Source organism: Stylophora pistillata, chromosome 10 (assembly GCF_964205215.1).
Source record: "Stylophora pistillata chromosome 10, jaStyPist1.2, whole genome shotgun sequence".
Taxonomy (NCBI): domain Eukaryota; kingdom Metazoa; phylum Cnidaria; class Anthozoa; order Scleractinia; family Pocilloporidae; genus Stylophora; species Stylophora pistillata.
Genome location: NC_142528.1, coordinates 1,045,955 through 1,067,109, shown reverse-complemented (window position 1 = coordinate 1,067,109; position 21,155 = coordinate 1,045,955). Strand labels below are relative to the sequence as shown.

General features: G+C 37.5%; 1 protein-coding gene across 3 annotated transcripts; it reads left to right on the top strand.

Moving 5' to 3' along the window:
- The first annotated feature begins 85 nt into the window (after positions 1 to 85).
- Positions 86 to 19,444, top strand: LOC111337181 (U3 small nucleolar RNA-associated protein 6 homolog). Of its 3 annotated transcripts, none has more exons than XM_088734804.1 (23): positions 90 to 306; positions 4,411 to 4,495; positions 4,645 to 4,686; positions 4,796 to 4,864; positions 5,252 to 5,272; positions 5,888 to 5,935; positions 6,225 to 6,288; positions 6,781 to 6,899; positions 6,975 to 7,007; positions 7,190 to 7,246; positions 7,466 to 7,544; positions 8,379 to 8,463; positions 9,161 to 9,267; positions 9,751 to 9,822; positions 10,216 to 10,290; positions 10,760 to 10,833; positions 11,327 to 11,453; positions 12,051 to 12,109; positions 12,367 to 12,444; positions 12,611 to 12,717; positions 12,964 to 13,030; positions 14,191 to 14,263; positions 19,050 to 19,444. In XM_088734804.1, exons 1-23 carry the CDS (start codon positions 215 to 217, stop codon positions 19,205 to 19,207), a joined length of 1,791 nt encoding a protein of 596 aa, XP_088590930.1. In that variant the 5' UTR covers positions 90 to 214; the 3' UTR covers positions 19,208 to 19,444. The 3 variants fall into 3 exon arrangements, with proteins under 3 accessions (XP_088590931.1, XP_088590930.1, XP_088590929.1); XM_088734803.1 differs by having other exon boundaries at positions 92 to 306; positions 10,216 to 10,289; positions 10,753 to 10,833; XM_088734805.1 differs by lacking the exon at positions 12,964 to 13,030 and having other exon boundaries at positions 86 to 306; positions 10,216 to 10,289; positions 10,753 to 10,833.
- The last annotated feature ends 1,711 nt before the right edge of the window (positions 19,445 to 21,155 follow it).

The following is a 21,155-nucleotide window of genomic DNA, read 5'->3' as shown; positions in this document are numbered from 1 at the left end:
ATACACAAAGGAAAGTCTTAGATACACTATATGATGGCATACACCATTTACCTACCTGGTAGTCTCGATTTGGGGTTCATGTCGGTTCATGATCACCGCAAACTTATCAGCGGTATCTATCATTGCACATGGTGGACGAATCAAGCGTGCTGTCGTATTGAAACTTTTCTTCGAAAATTTATAGCTTTTTCTCTAGTTGCACGAAAGGTCCACGATGGCAGAGTACGTTCAGCAAAACCTCGAGGGTATGTTGCCGGAACTTGAGGAATTGGAGCGATTGGGAGTGTTTTCAAGCGATGAAATCAGGTGAGTAAAGTTCATTGTTTACACGTTTTGGTAGAGCACATGTTTTAAACAGCTGAACTACAGAACAGTCCGCAAGAAACCCGTTTGGAAATGTCCTTGTGATGTGTGCTTGAAACCTGTTCGTTCAAACCAGAAAGGTATTCTCTGTGATGGTTGTAACAAGTGGTTCCACCTTAAATGCATCTCCATGGACCCCAAGACCTACATTGACTTGGGTGATTCTGATGAGCAATGGTTTTGTGACAAAAACTGTGGCTGGCCCTTCAATTTCAGTCATTCCTTCTTCGAATCGTTCTGTTCGACAGAATCTGGTCTGAATTTAAGCTCATCTAGTACTGCTGCTTCTGCTGGACGTTCCTCAAGTGGCTTCTCCAAGTGTTTACTGTTAAAAACGAGGAGTGTATGTAATAAGATTTTTGACCTGAAAACTTTATTGTTAACTGACCCTTTTGACATAGTGGCCTTGACGGAAACTTGGTTGAACAATGATTTTGATGATCGTGAACTCCACCTTGAAGACTGTAATATATTTCGTTGAGATAGATGTCATCAGGGTGGTGGTGGTGTGTTGCTAGCAATAAAATCAGATCTGCATTGTGTTCGCAGATATGATCTGGAGGTCAGCACCGAGATGTTGGCTTGTGAGCTGAGGATAAGTAACTCCAGATGCCTGTTATTTGCAATTTTCTATAGACCACCCGACATTGGAGAGAGTTTCTTAGAAGAATTCAAGAGATTTCTGAATAATGTCTCCACTACTGGAATAGCTGATAATTATAGTTATCACTGGTGACTTTAATTTCCCTAGTGTCAACTGGTCTACTGGCTCACCAACTACTGCGGATAGCCTGACTGAAACCTTTTGTGAAATACTTGAAGATTATTTCCTTATACAAACAAACTTCCATGTAACTTGTTCTTATGCCTCTTTAGCTCTGTGTTGTCCACCAAAATATCAAATCAGTGCTCCATGGTCCTTAATAGTGATGTGGTCAACCCAGACCTATTGATGGATGTCTCAACATCCAATATTAAAGTCAAAGATATTCTTAGCAGGCTGGACACTAACAAAGCTACTGGAGTGGACAGTATATCTGCTAGGATTCTAAAAGAGTGTGTGCAAGAGCTATCACCTCCTTTGACGTTGTTATTTAACCTGTCTTTTAGCAGTGGGAAGGTCCCTTCCCTGTGCAAAAAGGCTAATGTCACCCCTGTATATAAAGCAGATGCCAATGATGTAGTGGAGAATTATTGATCTATTTCTCTACTATCTATACGAAGTAAATAGCAAGAAAAAATAGCATGTAGTGCCATATACTCTCACGTTGCTCCCTACCTGACTGATTGGCAGCATGGGTTTATGAGAGGTCGTTCGTGTGCTACTCAGTTGGTACTAACACACCATCATTGGACCAAGGCTCTAGATGATGGACTACAGGTGGATGTTGTTAAGGACATTAGCCAGAAGGCTCATTTTTTGATTGATTATTGATTAGTTCAGTAATTTCAGAATGATCCTAGATAGCCACATAGTTACAATGCTTATCTGTTTTTCTGTATTTCTGCTGGTTTTGTAATTGGACCTTTCAGCGTCACGACGCGCATATAAAAGGCAAATTTAGCATCCCTTTAATCAGTTCCTCATAAGTTTTGAATAGCCTTGGTAAACTTTCGCCCTTTCGTTTTCTCAACCTCTGGCACAAGCGGGACCGATATGTGAGTACCTTTGTAACTTTGTTTTTCCCTCTCCAATCTTTTCAGTGGTGGCCGACAATATACAAACAAATATTGCAATGATCTGTATAGATTTAAGATTTAAAGGCCAAATTCGTGCTAATTTGCGAGTCAGTGAACGCCCATCATTTAGATAGAACAATGGGCTGTTTATCAGTCATCAAAACTCTTTTAATTTGTTTCCAAACTTTTTGTTCTGTTTCACTTGTATTGTTAATCTCGTTATAGACTTTAGAGCCCAGTATTTAACACGTGATTCTTTGATCATGTATTCCGCGGCTTTTCATTAGATTGATAGAACTTCGTTGTATTGTTGTTTCAGTTTACGATCGATCGTTCGATAGATTGATTGACAGTCAGAATAATCGTTATTTTCGTCATTGATTGTGGTTCGTGGTCGATTGCCTTTCAAGAATAAAGATTCGTGCAAACAGTCAACTTTGGGTTGTCATTTCGATCAGTAAAATAGTCCCAAAAACCTCGTTAACCGCGTTTTGGAGCGACACGCCCTTGAACTTGAGAATTTAGATTTTGGTTGCCGTAAACGCTACAGATGTAGTTTTCTTAGACTTTGCAAAGGCCTTCGACAGAGTGTCACATGATATACTTCTGTAGAAGTTGTGTAACTTTGGCATCTCTGCTAATCTGCTAAACTAGTGTAAGGATTACTTGACTGATAAAGAGCAAAGAGTTGTTATAGAGGGAATGAGTTTTTCCTGGACTGTTATTCCATCTAGTGTACCACAAGGCTCATTATTAGGTCCCCTGTTCTTCGTGATATTCATTACTGATTTACCTGATGCAGTTATGGCTGGTAACACAATTGCCTTATATGCTGATGATTGTAAATCACCAAAAGTGATAAATTGTCCCTCCGACTGTCATGTATTTGGTTTTATTTTCGAAAAGCACATGGAATGAATAATTCGCACATGTGCGCATGCTTACAAGAACCAACCGCATACACTACAACACCGACTATTAAGTATTTCAATCAGGTCTGGATAACTTGTACTCATGGAGTCAACAAAATTTAATGGACTTTAATGTAAAGAAGTGTAAACTGATGCTTGTCATCAAGAAGAAGATGCCCTTCCACTCTGACCTTCGGCTCAATGATAACACCTTGGAGGAGACATGGAATTTTGTGACCTTGGCTTAGTTACTATGAGTAGGCTGTCTTGGAAGGCCCATGTCGACAAAATATCAAGAAAGGCTAATAAGATTCTTGGCCTCATTAAAAGAACGTGCAGGGGACTGAATGATGTGACCACCTTAAGAACCGTATACTGTACCGCGGTAAGGTCCCAACTGGAGTACTGTTCTGTCGTCTGGTCACCTTACACAGCTAGAAATGTCAACGAGTTGGAAAGAATTCAACGAAGAGCTACAAAGTTTACATTTAATTTAAAGGCAGATGCTGAGTATGATGCTAGAAGAGAAAAACTGAATTTGTTATCCTTGAAGGATAGATGTTTCTGTTGGATGTTTTTTTTTTTTTATAAAGCTCTAAATGGGCACATTAACTTAGATGTTTCCTCATATATTCAATTTTATTCAGACTCTGAGAGGTACTCTTTAAGGGGAAGGGACGAACTTACATTGAAGAAGAACTTTGCCAGGACAGACACTTTGAAGTTTAGTTTTTTTAATAGGATTGTTGACTCATGGAATGTGCTATCACTCTCTGTTTGGCAAGCTTCAAGTATTTCTAGTTTCAAAAGGGGAGTAAGAGACTTCCTCTTTTCTAGAATCACGTGATTGTTTGATTGTTTCCTTTCATCTTGTTTTAGATATAGTTTTTATGTTTATATCTCTATTTTCGTCCTGACTCACAGGTCAGTCTCTGGTCTCTCAATTAATGCATGATCTATATTTACAATGTAATAATATTTATCATTTAAATTTTTATCTTAACCTAAACTGTTATTGGGAAGGTTATGGAAGGTGGCCTGCCTTCTATGGGGTCCCTCTACTCTTTTGTAGGCCATCCCTATAGCTCTCATTATTTATGTACATCCTTTTGCCATTGAATTGTAATAAATTAAAAAAATTAATTAACTCATACCCAGCCACTTACTTGCATTGCATTGAACAAAAATAGTAACTATTGTTATATGAGTTCTTCTTAGCATTCACCTACTCTTGTTACTTTGCCTTGATTCATTGATTTTGGATGCACAGTTCTATCTTTTTGCTAGGGAAGGATGACTTTCCTAATTATTTGTGTTAAGTCAGGCATCAGGACTCAATTTTGCAATTTTTCAACCTCATATTTATGATCAGAGTAAAGCCAAATTCCTCTCATTATAGATGATTTTGGTCTTTTAACGTCATGTTAATGATTTAATGTTATTTACAACGATACAGGACCATTGTTCGTAAGAGAAGAGAGTATGAGTACCGTTTGCAAAAGAGAATCGTTCAGAAGTCAGACTTCTTAAGATACATGCAGGTACATTACAGAATCGTGACCATATATTGTAGTACATAAATATTATATAACAAGGCTGTGATGTTCCTGTGAGTTCCTTATTTCAATGATCAAGGCTTCCTTGATTCTGAGTTTGAACATTTGATAAATTTGTTTTCTTTTATTTATAGTATGAAATTAACCTTGATATGTTGAAGAAAAAGAGGAAGTCGGTAAGAGTTTTGTCTGCAGTGCATTGTTTTTTTAATTAGAATTATTTCTTGCAATTTAATTTTAGAGAAATTCATGTGCTGGTTCACTTTGTTTGTTTTCATTTTGCAGAGACTTGGCATAAGAAGGAATTTACAAGCAGAGCATGCAGCAATGAAGAAAATACACACTCTGTTTCAGGTACATGTAGATGATGTTGATATCCTAATCACAATTTCAATCAGTTAAAATGTGTACTGTGATCTTTCTTAGAAATAATTTATCCAAGTTTTTAAAAAAGATTTTTCTGAGTTATTTTAAGAAGGCAATTTTGAGTTATGTGTACATTCCAGTCTTGAATTAGTTCAGAATCGCGTTTGAATAAGGATTTCCTAAGCCTTCTTAAGACAAGGACTACAACTTGTAAAATACATGTACTGCAGATAGAAGATGAAGTCAGTAGCCCATGTCTCAAGCCTCCCCATAACTCTCACCAATTTTCTCTGTTAACAAACAATTTCATTTAGATATCATGATCCAGTTCACACATACAAAAATAAAACAAACATAGTTTGTTTTTCTTTTCAGAATGCCCTAAAGAAGTTTGTGGTAAGTAACTATGTTATATTCTATATACAAGGCTAAAAGATTAGGAAAAAAATTATTAAAGTGTTTAAACCAAACGTTTTCGGCTGTTTGCCATCATCAGAACCCTGATGATGGCAAACAGCTGAAAACATTTGGATTAAACATTTTAATAATTTTTTTCCTTATCTTTTAGCCTTGTATATAGAATATCTTTTATTAAGCGAACATTATGGACATCATTTTACTATGTTATAGTGGGGTAAATTTGTGACTTGTCTATTAAGGTACATTATGGATACAAGTAAAATATTGGCAACCAGACATTTCACAAGTAGGTCATAAAAATTGTTCAACACTTAAATTTTAACAAATATCAGAAAACTGATTGCAACAATACCAACTTCATGTATGTTAATGATTAAGGCGTTCACTTGATACATTTCTCAGGAACCTTTCATGCCCACTGTTGTACTTGGTGATAAATGCTCTGTAGCTCAGTTGACAGAACTTGGAAAGTCTACATGTATACATACATGTAAAGTTTCACGGTGAACCCAGATTTTCATTTTTTCCCACTTCTGTAAATAGGCAACTATTGTGATTTATCAAGTCTTTAATCATGCTTCAAACCTTTAGGGAGACATCAAGCTCTGGATTCAGTACATTGAATTTTGCAAACACATGGTAGGAATAGACTTAATAACTGTGATTAATTTTATGGCTGTATATATGTAATTAACTCTATAGGCTTGGCACTTGCACTTAAAGAGGTTGACAGGGTATGGCATGACCAGAGTATTCACATCTTCAACTCCGTTTAAGCTCTGTGGCCTTAATCTGAGAAATGAATGTTTGCTTTGTTGTACCAATGACATTATTAGTAGCATTATGTTGGATGTCAGGCTACATACCCCCCCCCCCCCTGCTTAGCCACTACATTTACATGTACATGTGACACTGTGTCTTGTTTCAGGGAAGTTTAAAAATTCTTGGAAAAGTATTTGCCAAACTCTTGCAATATCATCCAGACAAGCCAAGTATGTTAACTGTTCGTTTCTATATAAATGTTCAAATGTACTCATTATGTTTGATCATGAGACTTGATAATATGAGATGAATTTCAATTGTACTTAAATGAGGGGATACAATCTGCTGAATGTAATATTCAGAGACCATTCTCAATTTGATGGAGTCACCATGACTCAGTTGCTGGCTCTGAACCTTCCTAATTAAGAACTCCAGGTTCAAGGCAAAGCAGATCATTGTGATGTACTTTAAGGCAAGACAATTTTCCCCAGCTATGAGTATAAATCAGCCAGGTTCTAGAAAAATTTCAGCAAGACCTAAATGAAATGCTTAACAGGTTATGGGTTACTGGTAATGGACCAGCATCCATTATAGGGGAAGAAGCCATACTCCTTATTCCTTAATGTTAATGAAACCAGTGGAACCTGTCACAGGTTTCTTCTAAACCCTTCATTTCCATTTTTCTGTAACAAGATGTTGTGTATTATACAACCTACTTTCAGATCTCTGGATCATGGCAGCAAAGTGGGAGTTTGAAGAAAACAAGAACATTCCTAACTGCAGATCTTTATTACAAAGAGGCTTGAGAGTAAACTCTTCTTCGCAACAGCTATGGCTGGAGGTAAGATGTACCAGAATTATAGTCAGTCATGAAACAGTGGTACCATACAACTTATTACAAAATTATGTCTTGCAGTATTTCAGAATGGAACTTCTTCATGTGGAAAAAGTAAGTCACTTGAGAAAAATTTTCAATTTTTTTAGTTAAAAGATATTTTCAAGAATGTGTAGGGTAGGTCCGAGTATGCTCCTGCCTGGCTTGAACATAGGTAAGCTTGATTTTGTTAAGGTAGTATTTTTCTCACACTACATTGATACAGTACATGCACAACATATTTCGGTTTTTGTCAGATTCATAATAGAAGGAAAGTTCTTGGAATGAGCAGAGAAGAAGGGGAAGATGCTCAGGTAGGTTAACTCAGATGAGGTTTGCATGATTGAAAAATTTGTCTTCCATTGAGTTGATGAAGCACTGTTGAATTCAATTGTTTCTTTAGACTAACTTGTATATATTACATTACAGTGTCAATACTCTTAATGAGAAACTTGAAAGGTTTTTTAGATGTATGATACTTGATCTGTTTCATTAAGTCTCCTAGCTCTGATTTCCCTAACTTTTAATTCCAGGATGAAGAAGTGACTGCAGAATTTCTTGCCGGAAAAGTTCCTGAAATTGTCTACAAAAAGGCAATAGAGGCTGTACCAGGTAATGTTTGTTATACTATTAAATGGAAGCCACAGTGCCATTGTGCTGTAGATTAAAACATAATCAAAAGTTACTTAACCAATGTTTTGTAATTATTATTAAGCATGTCTATGCAAGCACTTCTAGGTACACAATCGCCTCCCAGTTAGCTCAATGGATAGAGCACTGGACTGTTGCACGGGAGGTTGAAGGTTCGAGCCCGGGCCGGACCAACACTCAAGGTCTTAAAATAATTGAGAAGAATATGGTACCTTTCTATAACATCAAGAAATGGTCAGATATTCTAGTCTTCTTGGATAGGAACGAATAAATGGAGGTCCCATCTCCTGCAGGGTTAGGGGTAGGAGACGTTAATTTCCCATGAATGAGATTACTGTGTGATGGATGTCCTCTCCTGGGGTGGGATGGGTGGGAATATTTATCACGTGCACGTTCTCATGAGCTTTGTTGTAAGCTCTTTAATGTTCAACATGGATAAATATACTTAGTACTTACTTACTTACTTACTTACACCAAGTGTGTTTTGTACATGTATAATGATATACAACTTGATGACACCTTGTTTTTTTTTATTAATATCAATGAAGTTGAAATTGTAAATTGGTCACTGTAAAGAGTTAAAAAGCTGACGTTTTGAGTGTGAGCCCTTCGTCATTTGCTCTGACAAAGGGCTAACGCTTGAAAGTGAGCTTTTTAACTCTTTACGGTGGCCAGTTTACAATTTCAACTTAGTTGATATTAGCAAATTACCTTGTTACCACCACCCATACAGCACCACAGTTTCTGTAATAGAAACTTACCCCCTTATTCCCTTGTTTTTTTTGTCTGTTGCAGATGACATAAACTTCCGAGTATCCTTTATAGAAATTTATCGCCTCTTTGAAAACACAGAACATGGCTGTGATATAATATATGACAGGTATTGTCATTGCTGAGAGTACACATCACTTTTACAGTGGTGATTTGACATGTGGTTTATGAGGGTGATAACGATTACATTGATTAGTATGCATTGGACTTACTCTGATTGGTCAGGAGCATACAGTCAATTTACAACAGTATGTGAAGTTGATTCAACATGATCACCCAGTATCTGCAACAGATATTGGGTTTTCATGTCAAGTTCAAAGTCTGCCTAGTTTCCAAGCCCCTCATCCATGTAGTGTTCCAAACTTTTGCAAACCCAGAGAGAAGAAACCTCTTTTGCAGATTGTTTTAAAAATTGGATAATAATACATTTATTGCATTTGGTTTTTGCATGATATCATGAATTATCAAACCCTCTGTATGTGTTATCTGCCTCAGCCTTCGGTTTCAGACCTCAGCATTGCTAATTTGTGATATGCATAACCTTATCCGATAATTGCTTATTATTGGGAATACAATATACAATGTGCAGTGTACACTGGTATTGAAGACCCTTACTGGTGATTTCTCAGATTTTATGACAGGGCCTTTCCTTGGAGCAGAAATACAAGAAACTTTTCGCATCAGTACCAAAGGAAACTAAAATTCTCCTATTCTAAAATCTTTTCTTCCAGTAAAGGTACAGATCAAAAATGTTTGAGTATATTTTTAACTTACAGTAACATCAGGTCATGCTTTTATCATTTTAGCTTGATGAAGGATTTTCCTCAGTCTGAGGAGGTGTGGAATTTGAAAGCTCGTCGACCCATTGATGATGCAAAAGCTAAAGTAAAGAAAGGGACAACTGTTATCACAGGTGTTGATATTCAGACATTCGTGTTTTGATCAAGTTTTGAAATGTCCTGTTAATTGAGTAAGTTCACAAATCAATTATAGTTTTACAAATGTACTTGTGATGGGAATTTTTGTGGCTAATTTAAAGGAATTTTTCATAGTCATTTAGAAGTGATGAATTTTGTTCTACATACATGTAAAGTGTTATTACTTATCAGGGCTCAACACTAACTTTTCAACTTACAAGCCAAGTGGCTGGTGACGTCTTAGATGTTATGACAGTTTCAGTTTGTTTACTAGCCAAACTGGCAAATGGAAATCAAAAACCACTAGCCAAAACTGAATTTCTACTAGTCTGTGACTAGTGGGCTACTGTTAGTGTCCAGCCTTGGTTATGTGACAATAACTATAAAGTTGTTATTGTTTTTAGTCATCACTCAATGCAGCATAGATTGAAAAAACTTTATACGATTTTGTATTGGTATATGTGGACTACATTTTACAGAGAACCAGTGGTCAGAGTTTCTGGTGGAAATGAACAAGTTGTTTTACCAGGCTGTGGAACAAGTCCCAACTGGTGAGCTATGCACTATTAATGATCAATAATTTGCTTGTTTTAAAGCACAGTAGTTTCTCCTTAAAAGCAGGAATTGAACTTTTTTCATAAGGTGTGTGTTCCTCTAATCCTTAATTTATTCTACTGTTATTTGTTTCCTCTTTGGGTTTTATCTTAATTAATTTTGTAGCATGTGGTGAATTAAGAGTTACAGTTATACTATGGCCATGTTTTAGCTGATTTACTTACATGTACAGTGTATCAAATATTTGTCAACCATGTAATTTTGTAATTTGAATTTATCAACAAAGTTGAAATGGTAAGTTGGCCACCATTACGATTATAAAAGCAGACGTTTCGAACGTTGGCCCTTCGTCGTAATTTTGTAGTTGTCATTTCTCCTTTTCCAACCAGAAAAAATGTGGGAGTTGTATATCACCACCTGTATGGAGCTTCTAACTGATTCATCTCTTGAACAAGCTAAAGGGGTATGTCACAGCTATGAGGTTCTTTTTTTTCAAATATTGTAAGTTAAAGCAGCAGGTGTAGGCCACCGCTATAAAGTTCTGTTTGTTCAAATATTGTAAGTTGAAGCAGTGAGTCTTCAACCCTAAAGATCCCTTTTCAATGGAGTGTTGTAAAATCCAAATCCAAAAGTTATCACATGGCTAAGTAGAAGAAAGGAAAATACCTTTAAAAATTAATGAGTGAAAACTCAAAACAAAAACAACCAAAATGCTTCTGTTGTGTGAAAGTGCGGGCAACCAAGTCATAACTAGGGTTACGTGTGCTTTTGAATCTGATTAGTTAAGAGATTGGCACAAGTTTTCTGATCCAATCACAAAGTGAAGGAAAGAAAACCCAATGCAATTCTGGATCACTTTAATGCTCAATTGCATATTGCTCTTTGTATTAGCACCAATAGTCTTTCTGAATACTTTTTTTCTTCAGCAACAAGAGCGAAATGTTTTGCACTTATTTTCTGAGGCTGAGAAAGCAAAATGTTTGAGTGAGGATCTCTATAAAACATGGGTGAGTCCTACAATTTTCCAGTGAGTTTATTTCAATCAGAAAGAATATTCAATGAATGTGGGCATTTATTACTCTGTTGCTGTTTCCCTAACAGCACATTTTTCTTGGAAGAATAATTTCACACTAAACACAAGTGAAAAGACCATGAATTGAAGAAACTTACTATAATTACTATTTTTCTTTTAACTTGAAGCTGGGAAAGCTATGTACTTTTTAATTATTTCACTATTTTGGGAAATAAAATAGTTTGCATTTCAATTATCATTTTTCTATGAGAACTGGAGGGTTTCTTCCTTAGTAAACTCACCCAATTGTCCATTGCATACTTGTCAGCCTTTCAAAATTGCCGTAGAACATATACAGGCATGCTTACATGTACATGAGGTATTCTACTTGCTAGTGAAGTTCCCTGCAGGCTAATCAAAATTCTGGGTGAATGACTTTTCTGAAATTGAAATTGATACAGTTTACATTTAACTTTCACACAATACAGGTTGACCTTCTGCTTCAAACAGATCAGCCAAAGAAGGCTTTGTTGGTTTGTAAAAAGGGAACAAAACAATTTGAAACATCAGTGAGTTTATGGAGCGAGCACTTGAGACTTAAAGTGCTGAACAAGGGTAAGATTATTTGAGTCAGTTACTCAATACAATGAAGTTTTCCTGTAGGTAGGTAGGTAGGTAGGTAGGTAGGTAGGTAGGTAGGTAGGTAGGTAGGTAGGTAGGTAGGTAGGTAGGTAGGTAGGTAGGTAGGTAGGTAGGTAAATTTATTTCATTTCGGGATGTACAATGAGCCAGTGACTCGTACTAAATACATTCCAATATATAAAATTCTACATCTACAGTTAACCAAAAATATACAGATACTATGTATATTAATATAACGAGAATGTAAATTACTTAATGTAATATACTTCCTAAGAAAAGAATACATTAATGCGGTGACATGGTTTCTAGTAACCAGTAAAGTATTGTTAGACAGTTAACAGTTGTAAGTCGTGTGAGGTTACCATTTAGTACATTGTGAAGTTCTCAAAAGTTAAGCACCATTTTGTGGGTTCAGTTCCGTTTACATTGCCAGCACTTTGCTGGTGATGGCCTTCGGTGTACGTTTATAGAAAATATCTGTTTTCTGTTAATTGTCCCACGTCCAGCATTACTTAAAAAGGGGATGAATGATTAAAACTGTGAGTTTGAATCCTGATTTGTTATTCACAGGCAAAATAAAGGACATTCAAAAGGAATTTTCTACTGCTGTGCAGTGCATAAGTTCTAAGGTTAGAAGAGTCAAGTTAACTAGCTCGTAAATTCGTCAATATTAGCATCACTACATGTGTTACGATGGAGTCCACAATTCCCTTAACAGTGGTTGCCATTTAAAAAATGCAAGAGATAATGAATACCGTGGTATGTCGCTTACGATCAAGATAGCAGTTAGTTCATAATCTGTTTACTTTTCCCCCGAGATCATCGTTGGTACAGTGTCCTTGAATCTTCTCGCGCAATTTCTTGTTACAATTTTTTCCTGATGTAGGATTCAATACATCTTTGGAACCTCTGGATTGAGTGGTGCATTAAAAATAATCCAGATGAAGTGGAATCTGTCTTTGAGGTAAGTTTCCCTCATCCTTTCACAGTGGCATACTAATACCTAATATTACTAGACTCACTGTAATGTTGGGATTCAGCTGACTTTTCTGTTGCAGAACTGTATCGACATGTATCAAGACAAATAAAGGTTTTCATGTTTCTTCTTTTGTTGTTATTTTTTATCACAGCTGTCATTGCAATCCTGTGTTGACGTACAAATCCAAATGAAAAACAAATATGTTGAGTGGACCTCGAGTAAAAAGGGGATCAAGAAAGCGAGAAAACTTTACAAAAGGTTAAATAATGATTTATACGCATGTACTGTACTCTTCATATAAGGACGACCAACAATTCTGCGTTGTGTTGCACCTCTAAATCGATTTTCTTGTACACTGCAGGTCCTAATTTCTGAGGAACGCCCCCTTCTCTTCATGTTTAAATTCTTCTTAGTAAAAAAGCCTGGATATCTACCCGTATTTCTGGGCTGTACCGTCACAAACTTCTTAGCATTTAGTTTGATCTTCTCTCCCTTATCCTTCAGACTGATTGAAGAGCGACCTTATACAATTTCTTTCTTTCGAAAGTGTATCGACTTGGAGTTAATGCAGGTAACCAATGTTAGGTCAATACGGACAAATAACATCTGTGTAATGGTCTTTCATGCGGAGCGAGTTGAATTAACCTGGTGATCTTGAAAAAATCTCGTGAAATGGATGATGTTTGCTTGACTAGTGAAAAAACACCAACCGAACACTGTCTGAGAAAGCGCCTGGCTTGGTCAAACTGAATCATTTTAGATCCCTTTTAGTCGTCAAACACTTACCGTAAATCCTCTAATAAGCCCCCCCCCCGGGGGCTTATTTATTTCAGCTACTTTGGAGGGGTGGCTTATTCAGAGGGAGGGGGGTGTGCTTAAGAGAAGGAGGGCTTATTGATTTAGCCCGATTTTCACTACTAGGATACAATAGGATATAATGTACCATATTTATTCAAAAATTGTTCTCCTTTTACATTTTTTCCTTTACCAAATTAGCAGAGTCAAAATCCTTAATAAAGTCTGATGAGTTGTATGATTTGTCATAATCATCTTGTAAATCAGTAAAACAGAAACACAACAAAACGGCAAATTTAAGTCAAATGAACAACAATAATTAAATGTTTCATCGTACTAGCATCGCTCTGCCAACATGACATCAATCAATCAATCGCCATAATCAATTTCAATGACAAACTAAAATTACAGTACTTGAATAAATTTATCATACTTACTGACATGAAGTGTTATTTTGATTTTTTCTGTCTTTTGAGGGGGAGGGGTGGGAGGCTTAATAAATTTCTTCCTCTAAAGAGGAGGAGCTTGTTAGAGGGGGGTGGCTTATTAGAAAGGGGGGGGGGCTTAAAAGCGGATTTATGGTAGTGACGGTTTTATGAATGAAGGCTAATCGTCATTTAGAAAATCGTCTCTTAAACCATCTTTAGTCAAACGTAGTTTTAGCAACATGGAACCCCTCTTTGTTAAGAGGACCATTGATCACGCCTTGAAAAGAGAAAAAAACTACACTTTCAATTCGAGTAGGGCATGTAAAAGTGATGGTATTGACGGGATGGTCGTATGGTGGCGCTCCACTATTTAAACTTATGTTAGTTAAACGTTGACTCGATGCTGATAGGAGACAGCTTGCATCGCTAAGGTGCTGAAGTATTTTTGGTTCGTGCGCATGTCTGAACATCTTGCAGTGTACTGAACTTTTCTATTTTGTTTGCTCAGGTTGAGCCGAGTGCAAAGCGTGTTCGTGATTTGTATGAGGCAGCTGTGGATCATTTTGGTTCTTCCCATCCTGGTAAGTTATAGGCAAACCCGCAGGGATTAGTTATTTAAATATTTTTGTCTTAAACACGAGCGCGAGTTTTTCTTTTGCGGGAACTGCGCGCTCTTGGCCCACGTTGTTTGTTCAGGATCTTATTAGAAACTCACAAACGTCAGATGTCAGAAAAAGGACAGGGATACATCAAACAAGCGCAGTAACTGATATTTTCACAACTGAGGTAGATTGTGGTGGTGAGGTTGGAGTTTCAAAAGTGTGTGCTGCACACAAGCAGGAAACCATGAAGTGATGTTCTTTCGACAGAAAAAACATGGAGCCGTTGTTAGTGCAGCATTTCATTTTTGTCAAAGCACGTTTTGACTTCCGTTGCCGATGAACATTTTTGGTCGATCTAATTATTTTGAGTGTGCATCGATTTGCCTGTGTCTGCTAGAAATATCCTTTGTCGACGAATACTTTCGTCACTGTTTTGTTTCTCTGGTGTGCCGGCCATCAGGTGCCTAGACAGTTGTCTCCTTTGTTCGTAGTTGTGGTTTAGTTGTGATGCGCTCACAGCTTGCATTGTCTGTTTAAAGGCGGCGCACAGGGCTTCGGCTTTTCTCTGCTTCGTCTCGTCAGTGTAGAGAGGGACAAGTGTCTGCTGATTAAGGGAAAGAGCCATACCTTTTTGTTTCGTTTATATGCAATCTCTCTTTTGACCCTGTTGAAGTAATGGCTCTCAGCGCAGCGAAGCTTTCAATGAGATATTATTTCAATGCAATTCGGCATTCTAGAAAGATCTTACATGCCTGGTCGGTTTAAGCTTTGAAATGGGATCTATATGGTGTAATTGTATAATGCATGTGCCGGCCGGCAAGCTCTATATTTGGCTTGCTGTCCAGTCTCTGCATGCATGCAACGCGCCAATATGTCTAATCCACTGAAATGTTTCAGTGAAAGAAAAGATTTCGTTTCATAGTCTTTGCATAGTGGAAACGAGGTAAGCGTTCTCTCATTCATTCATTCAGCTTTTTATCGAAGTGTAGATGTTGAAGGAACCTTGGAACGTTTAAAAATACAAGTTGATAAAAATGTTTGATGAATTTTGAAATCCACATAGAGAATTATATGTAATTTATTTGATTTCAAAGCCTCTTCTGCTTAATTTCGAGTGAAACGTAGTCGTCCTCCATAGTAATTACATTTATTTTTGTAATAAAAAATTATTCGTAATCGTACAAAGGGAATTGATTATACTATAGTTTCATTCGCAATTGTCAAGCGAGTTGACAGTCAAGACCTGAGCATAATGTAAATTTGACTAGTTGTCATAACGAAAATACATGTAAGGTCTTCGTTCGTATGTTGTGAAACCCGAGATATAGCGAGAGAAAGTATGAGTGCAGGGAACTAGTCTGAATTTCAGCCGTCTCTTCCCTTAACCCCAAGAGGGGGGGGGGGGTGGGCGCGGGGGTCTCTCTCCCGCGACCCCCTTGGGGTAAAGGGAAGAGACGGCTGAAAGTCAGACTAGAAGGGAACTAGATTTCTATCCATAATAATCTGTGTCGGACCAAGTCAATAGATTAGATGCAAGCTACTTACTTCACATTTGGGGCTAGCTTTTGGCAATAAGAAAACCTCATGCAGCGGGAGAATTGCAGACGAATCCAAAGCACAAACGTTTTGAGAGCTGAAGCGGTGTAAGTTAATCTTTCCATCTTGTCACAATCAATTTGCAAGGAACCCAACAAGTAATCTTATGACTAATTCAGAATCCAATCTTTTTGTCTCATCACACGAGAGCTCTACTTAACTGATTGTGTGTAATTTACACGTATTTTACACCCGCTTGCGCGCATTTTTAATACACGTATTTGCATAAAGTGACACACAGTGTGTGTGTTTTGTTTTTTAGTGCGTGCAATACTGCAATACACGTGAGCGGTTCCGTAACTTATGATCCCGAGGTTTTATAACGTTTTAACGCTGTGAAATGTTGAGCTTAGGTAGAAAGTACGGCATTGTGGGGTCATCCTTGGTGTTAAAACCTGATGAGGTTTTCTTTGTTTCATGAGGTATTGTTTTGCTGTACGCTATTGTTTATAATGTTTTGTTGTCTTTGTTTTACGTCACTCATGAGCTTCACAGGTTTTTACAGCGGGGATGTGCCGCATTGTGGCTTTTTCATCGTCCACCAGTCTAAAGTTCACAAGGTTTTACAATAGAGAGATCGAATACTGCTTATGCTGTATTAGACGTCTGTAGCTCTGTCTCTTTTGCTACGGATGTTGGACTAGTTTTTTTTTTATTGTTATTATTGTTTAATCTGATTATCACTGAGCGGTTTCAAGTTCAATAAGGTTCGCGATGTGAATTGTGAACCTGAAGATCATCTCATCTGATAAATCGAGAGAGACTGGGAAAAGCTCGGAAAATGGCCGATAGACCATGGTAGCACCACAAGCTACTTTTTGGCACTATCCCTATTTCTACGGCTTTTCATCCTCTGTTTAAATCCGGTTATCTGTCATAAGTCTTTGATGATCTTTCAAAGCTCCTTGTCGTGTAAACCGCCAAACGTCGCTTCATTTAATGACAAACTTCCTCCAAGTCAACATTGGAAGTCAGGAAATCAATGGTAACATGAATTATCACTATCTGAAACGGCTCTAATATATCGTGGAATAAGTGCTAATACGAATGAATGAATGAGCTTTAATAATTACTCCTGTACAGGCTTTTCAGCAACTATTTACAATGGTAGACAATTTTACAATCACAAATGAACAACTTAAAATAGGGAAATCAAAGTGAAATATATATATATATATATATATAACCAAAATAGCGGAATGAGATCATCATCTACTAAAAAGTGCTCAATAGCAGGGCTAGAGCTATGGATAATTATACCTCAAGAATTAGGTTACTTGAACTTTTACTGCAACTCTGAGTTTCATGCCTCTTGCGAAGCAATCGTCAGGCAACTGCCAGAAATAACCGTTGCACTCTAACTAGGATGAGTCATTGCTCTGCAATTGCGCATGCTCGCTAGTGTACTCTAGTTTGAGCACTCTGGCATGGCTTAGACGATACCACAAAGGTTGGATCGTTTGGGGTGACCATATTGGTTCTCCTCCATCCTAGCATTAGCACTGCACTGATGAGGCCCAGAAGGCCGAAACAGTACTGTCTGCAGTTAGTTATATATATATATATATATATATATATGTCCAATGGGTATCATACAAAGACTATTAAAGTGCCCCTCTTAGGGAGTCCTCCAAAGAATGTTTCAGTGACTTTACTGAAGGCAAGTTCACTAGGTCACTACTCAGGGAATTTAATAGTGAAACTGCTCCATAGGCAAAGGTTCGTTGACCGTTCGCGGACTTATAAAAAGGGATCTGAAGTTTGTTGCTATGGCGCGTGGCTGGATCATGTGTGGTGGTGCGTTTTTGTAACTTGTTACGTAAGTAGTTTTTTTGCGTCGCTATTTCAGAAGACTGTTTTATTTTATCAAAATTTCAGCAGTTACGGCTTTGGGCCATTTATGTGATGGATTAAAATGAAGAAAAATAATGAAAGTACTCGTTAAAATGAACCTCCCTCCCAGTGGGATTTTCCAGAGTTCTATACGAATGAATTAAAAACAAGCATTTGGATATTTATAAATGGCTTTTGAAAAGTCCTATCGGAATGGAAGCTGACCAGTATGAAGCATTTAACGTGCGGTCGAAAACGTTTTCTTGTTAAGACCGTCAACAGACCAAAGCAGCATCAGATAAACAGTCTCGGAGCCATGTAGCCTTACAGATTTCCTTTTCAGCAAAGCGGATTAACTTTGAACGCTTAAATTGTTATAACATGATTTAGTCATTTTAATATGAAAAAATAACAAGTTTTTATCCAATTGAAATCTTCACTCAAGTATGTTGGTGTTCGTAAAATTCACTTTGGTTCTTAATTTAATCCAAGTTGCTCGTCCGGTTTTCTTTTATGTAATATTGAGGAAGAGTCAGACGTCAACTTAAAAGAAATTGCAGGAAGTTACTTCAAGCAACTTTTCAGGGCGTGTGCATGTCAAGAAATTTATATCTTATGTTAAGTACGAGCTGACAAACTGTTTGGCAAACAAATTTTTCACTCATCTTCAGCTGCACTTTTTACTGCTTCGAGTTTGCACGAAACGGTTTTTTACAAAAAATGATTCAGTAACGCGTAATAGTTTCAAAAGTGAACCGAAACTTGAGAATGAAGAGCAAGACGAGTATTTCGAGATTGGAGTAATATTGTTGTGTAGTTTCCTTTTATTTCAAAATATGTAATTCTTCTTCTTGAAACGACACAAAGTATGGCGACCTAGTTCCTAAATCGGAAGTGGCTGGGACTGGAACCTTTTTACGGGGCCCAACGTGTCCATCAAAACTGTATTAAAATTCTCGAACGTGGTTGGCTGATTTAGGCACCAACTGGACAGTGTAGGCACAGTGCTTGTAATAGGACAGTTTGAGAGCCAGAGTGTTTTGATGTTTGTCATACATGTGTTTTTTTTAGCCTGATGGGTTTGTATTTTTCGTAGTAAGAGGTTAACAGTTATGTTTTTTTTTTTCTATGACTACGCTTCACTGATGGGTATCTTGTGTCTCAAATTTGTCATATTTGTGATTAATTGGTAGTAAGACATTGTTCCGACCAAATCTGTCTGTAGTTGTACTCTTGATTGATAAAATCGGGCTGCCGCTTCGCGGTCTTAACATTTTATAAACCACTGAATTGATTACCTCGGTCCTATTACAACGTGTGTTTCTTATTTTCTCAGAGCTGTGGTTGGATTATATTCGCCTGGAACTCCTACACCCCGGTGGAAAGCCAGACAATGTAGGACAGCTGTACTGGCGAGCCACCAAGACACTCGGCGGTAAATTCACGGAGGAATTTGTTGGACTGTACTCGTTGCTGCAGGCGGGGCGAGTTTAAATCCATATCAAGATGTTTGTTTGTACTTTACACATTCGGAATATTTTAGGATTGCAGGGATGGACTTTAGTCTCTTTCCCTTGAGTAGCATCGGAGTAGAAGTGTTGAAGGTTTTGGCCCTTTAAGAGATCAAAGATGATCGATATTTCGTGGGAGAAAACCGGAAATGTTCTTCCAGAAAATAATATGATAGAAAACGTTTATAATAAAAATTAAATTATGGAGTAATTTTATTTGTATAGTTGTGAAGTCTTCGATAATAGCCATCGCGGCTTTTCTACTCAGACACGGTTTGGTTTATCAGGTGAATTCCAGTTTCTAACTGTTCAAGGAGCAAGGGCTTGCCATTTTAAGTCACTTTTTGACACTTAATTTTATTTGAAACTTGAAGGAGACAATTAAAATTTTTTTTCGTTAAGATAGAAAAACACAAACGAGGTAATTACAAACCAAGAGGTAACAAAAAAAGGAAAAGTTCGAGAAGATTGACATGAATTGCTAATGACGATCTTGAAGATTTCAGCCCAAGAGCCTAAAAATGGAGAAATCTTGACGGAGCTACCATAACGTAAAACTGAAACAAGGATGGCGGTTCGAGCTTTTGGGAAACTGTTTTAAGAATGGCATTTGGCCGTGGATATTCCACGGGGTGGCTCCTCTTGTGCACTGCTTCCAGGTCGAATTGGAATGTAGAATGTTCTGTTTTGATTCTATTTTCCCGATTCTTCTTGAATCCGTTTCAATCATTCTCGTCCTCCAGTATCCTGGTTCCTCTCGTGTCTTAGAATACTACATCTGTTACTCAGCATCTCCAAGTAATTAACCAATGCATTGATTAAAGTAATTAACAAGTATTACCGAGAATCAGTGGTTGAACGTCTAGGACTGTTAGCCGTCCTTAAGCTGTTCAGGTTTCATTCGTGGCATAGAAGGTTCTTTTTAACTAAAAATTGCAAATGATCTACTGTTTCTCTGTTCGTATTTCGCTGAGTAAAACCCATAAATCTAAAACCGTAGAATCATGATTGTAGCTAGTGTCAAACGTTTTAAGATATTCCGTGACCGCCGAAGTACCTTTTTAATTGGATATTGTGAATTTTTTCCGCCGCTTCTCCTCTAATCAAGGTTCTAGCGATTAGGTTAACTGGTTAAAACTCATCCTTTCATTGGGATCAGTACATGAGAAGGAACAACCAATACATTAAGGTACCTCTTACACGCACGCTCTCCGAGAAAGCCGAATTGCTAAAGCTGTCTTTTGAAAATCATGTATTACATGGCATGGATTACTAAGTTTAGCCCATTGAAAAGGACTAAACTGTAAAATGACTGAAAGAAATCGAACATCTAACTATCCTTTTCCCCGCAAGTCGGCTTTTAGTGGTAAACACGACGGATGAATTAGCTTCTACTCCAAGGTGTCTTCAGAAATAATGCGAGGATGCTCTTCTCGTGCACGAATCTAATTTATCTGGAGAACATTTCAGACAGCTCTGAAGTGTCTGAAGTTTGTCAGAAGTTTGGTGACTTTTGCCTCCAGGAGACAAACGAGTTAATTGAATGTGCTGAACAATTTTTCTGATGCAGACAAAATATTATCACAAATCATCTGTGATTCATTAGGATGCGGATGTCTTTAGTCTGGTTCGAATTCCGGCAAGTCACGAAAAAGACTGAACTCTTTAATGGACTTTGCTTGACCTCTCTTCAAGTGTCTATGTAGACATGATCTATGGCGAGAAGCAGTTGTACATTAAATTGTTTCACGCGATTAGTCTGAACTCTCAGCCACCACAGTCAGAAGCTCCAGTCTTCATTTAAGCACCGTGGTTGAAATATCCAATATTGTAAAGCGAGGTTAATGTCTCTAGAATGGTTATCTGTCATTCCGCAAGATCCTCCTGGTCTGGCAGGTAAATAGATTTTCATCGCTCCGCAAAAATTTATC

What these genes read in the sequence shown, in the direction of transcription:
- LOC111337181 (XM_088734803.1), top strand. Translation starts at nt 215, where the DNA reads ATGGCAGAGTACGTTCAGCAAAACCTCGAGGGTATGTTGCCGGAACTT. An exon ending in CGCAACAGCTATGGCTGGAG is followed by an intron (nt 6,900 to 6,974) that starts GTAAGATGTACC and finishes TATGTCTTGCAG; the next exon opens with TATTTCAGAATGGAACTTCT. An exon ending in TCGACTTGGAGTTAATGCAG is followed by an intron (nt 13,031 to 14,190) that starts GTAACCAATGTT and finishes TTGTTTGCTCAG; the next exon opens with GTTGAGCCGAGTGCAAAGCG.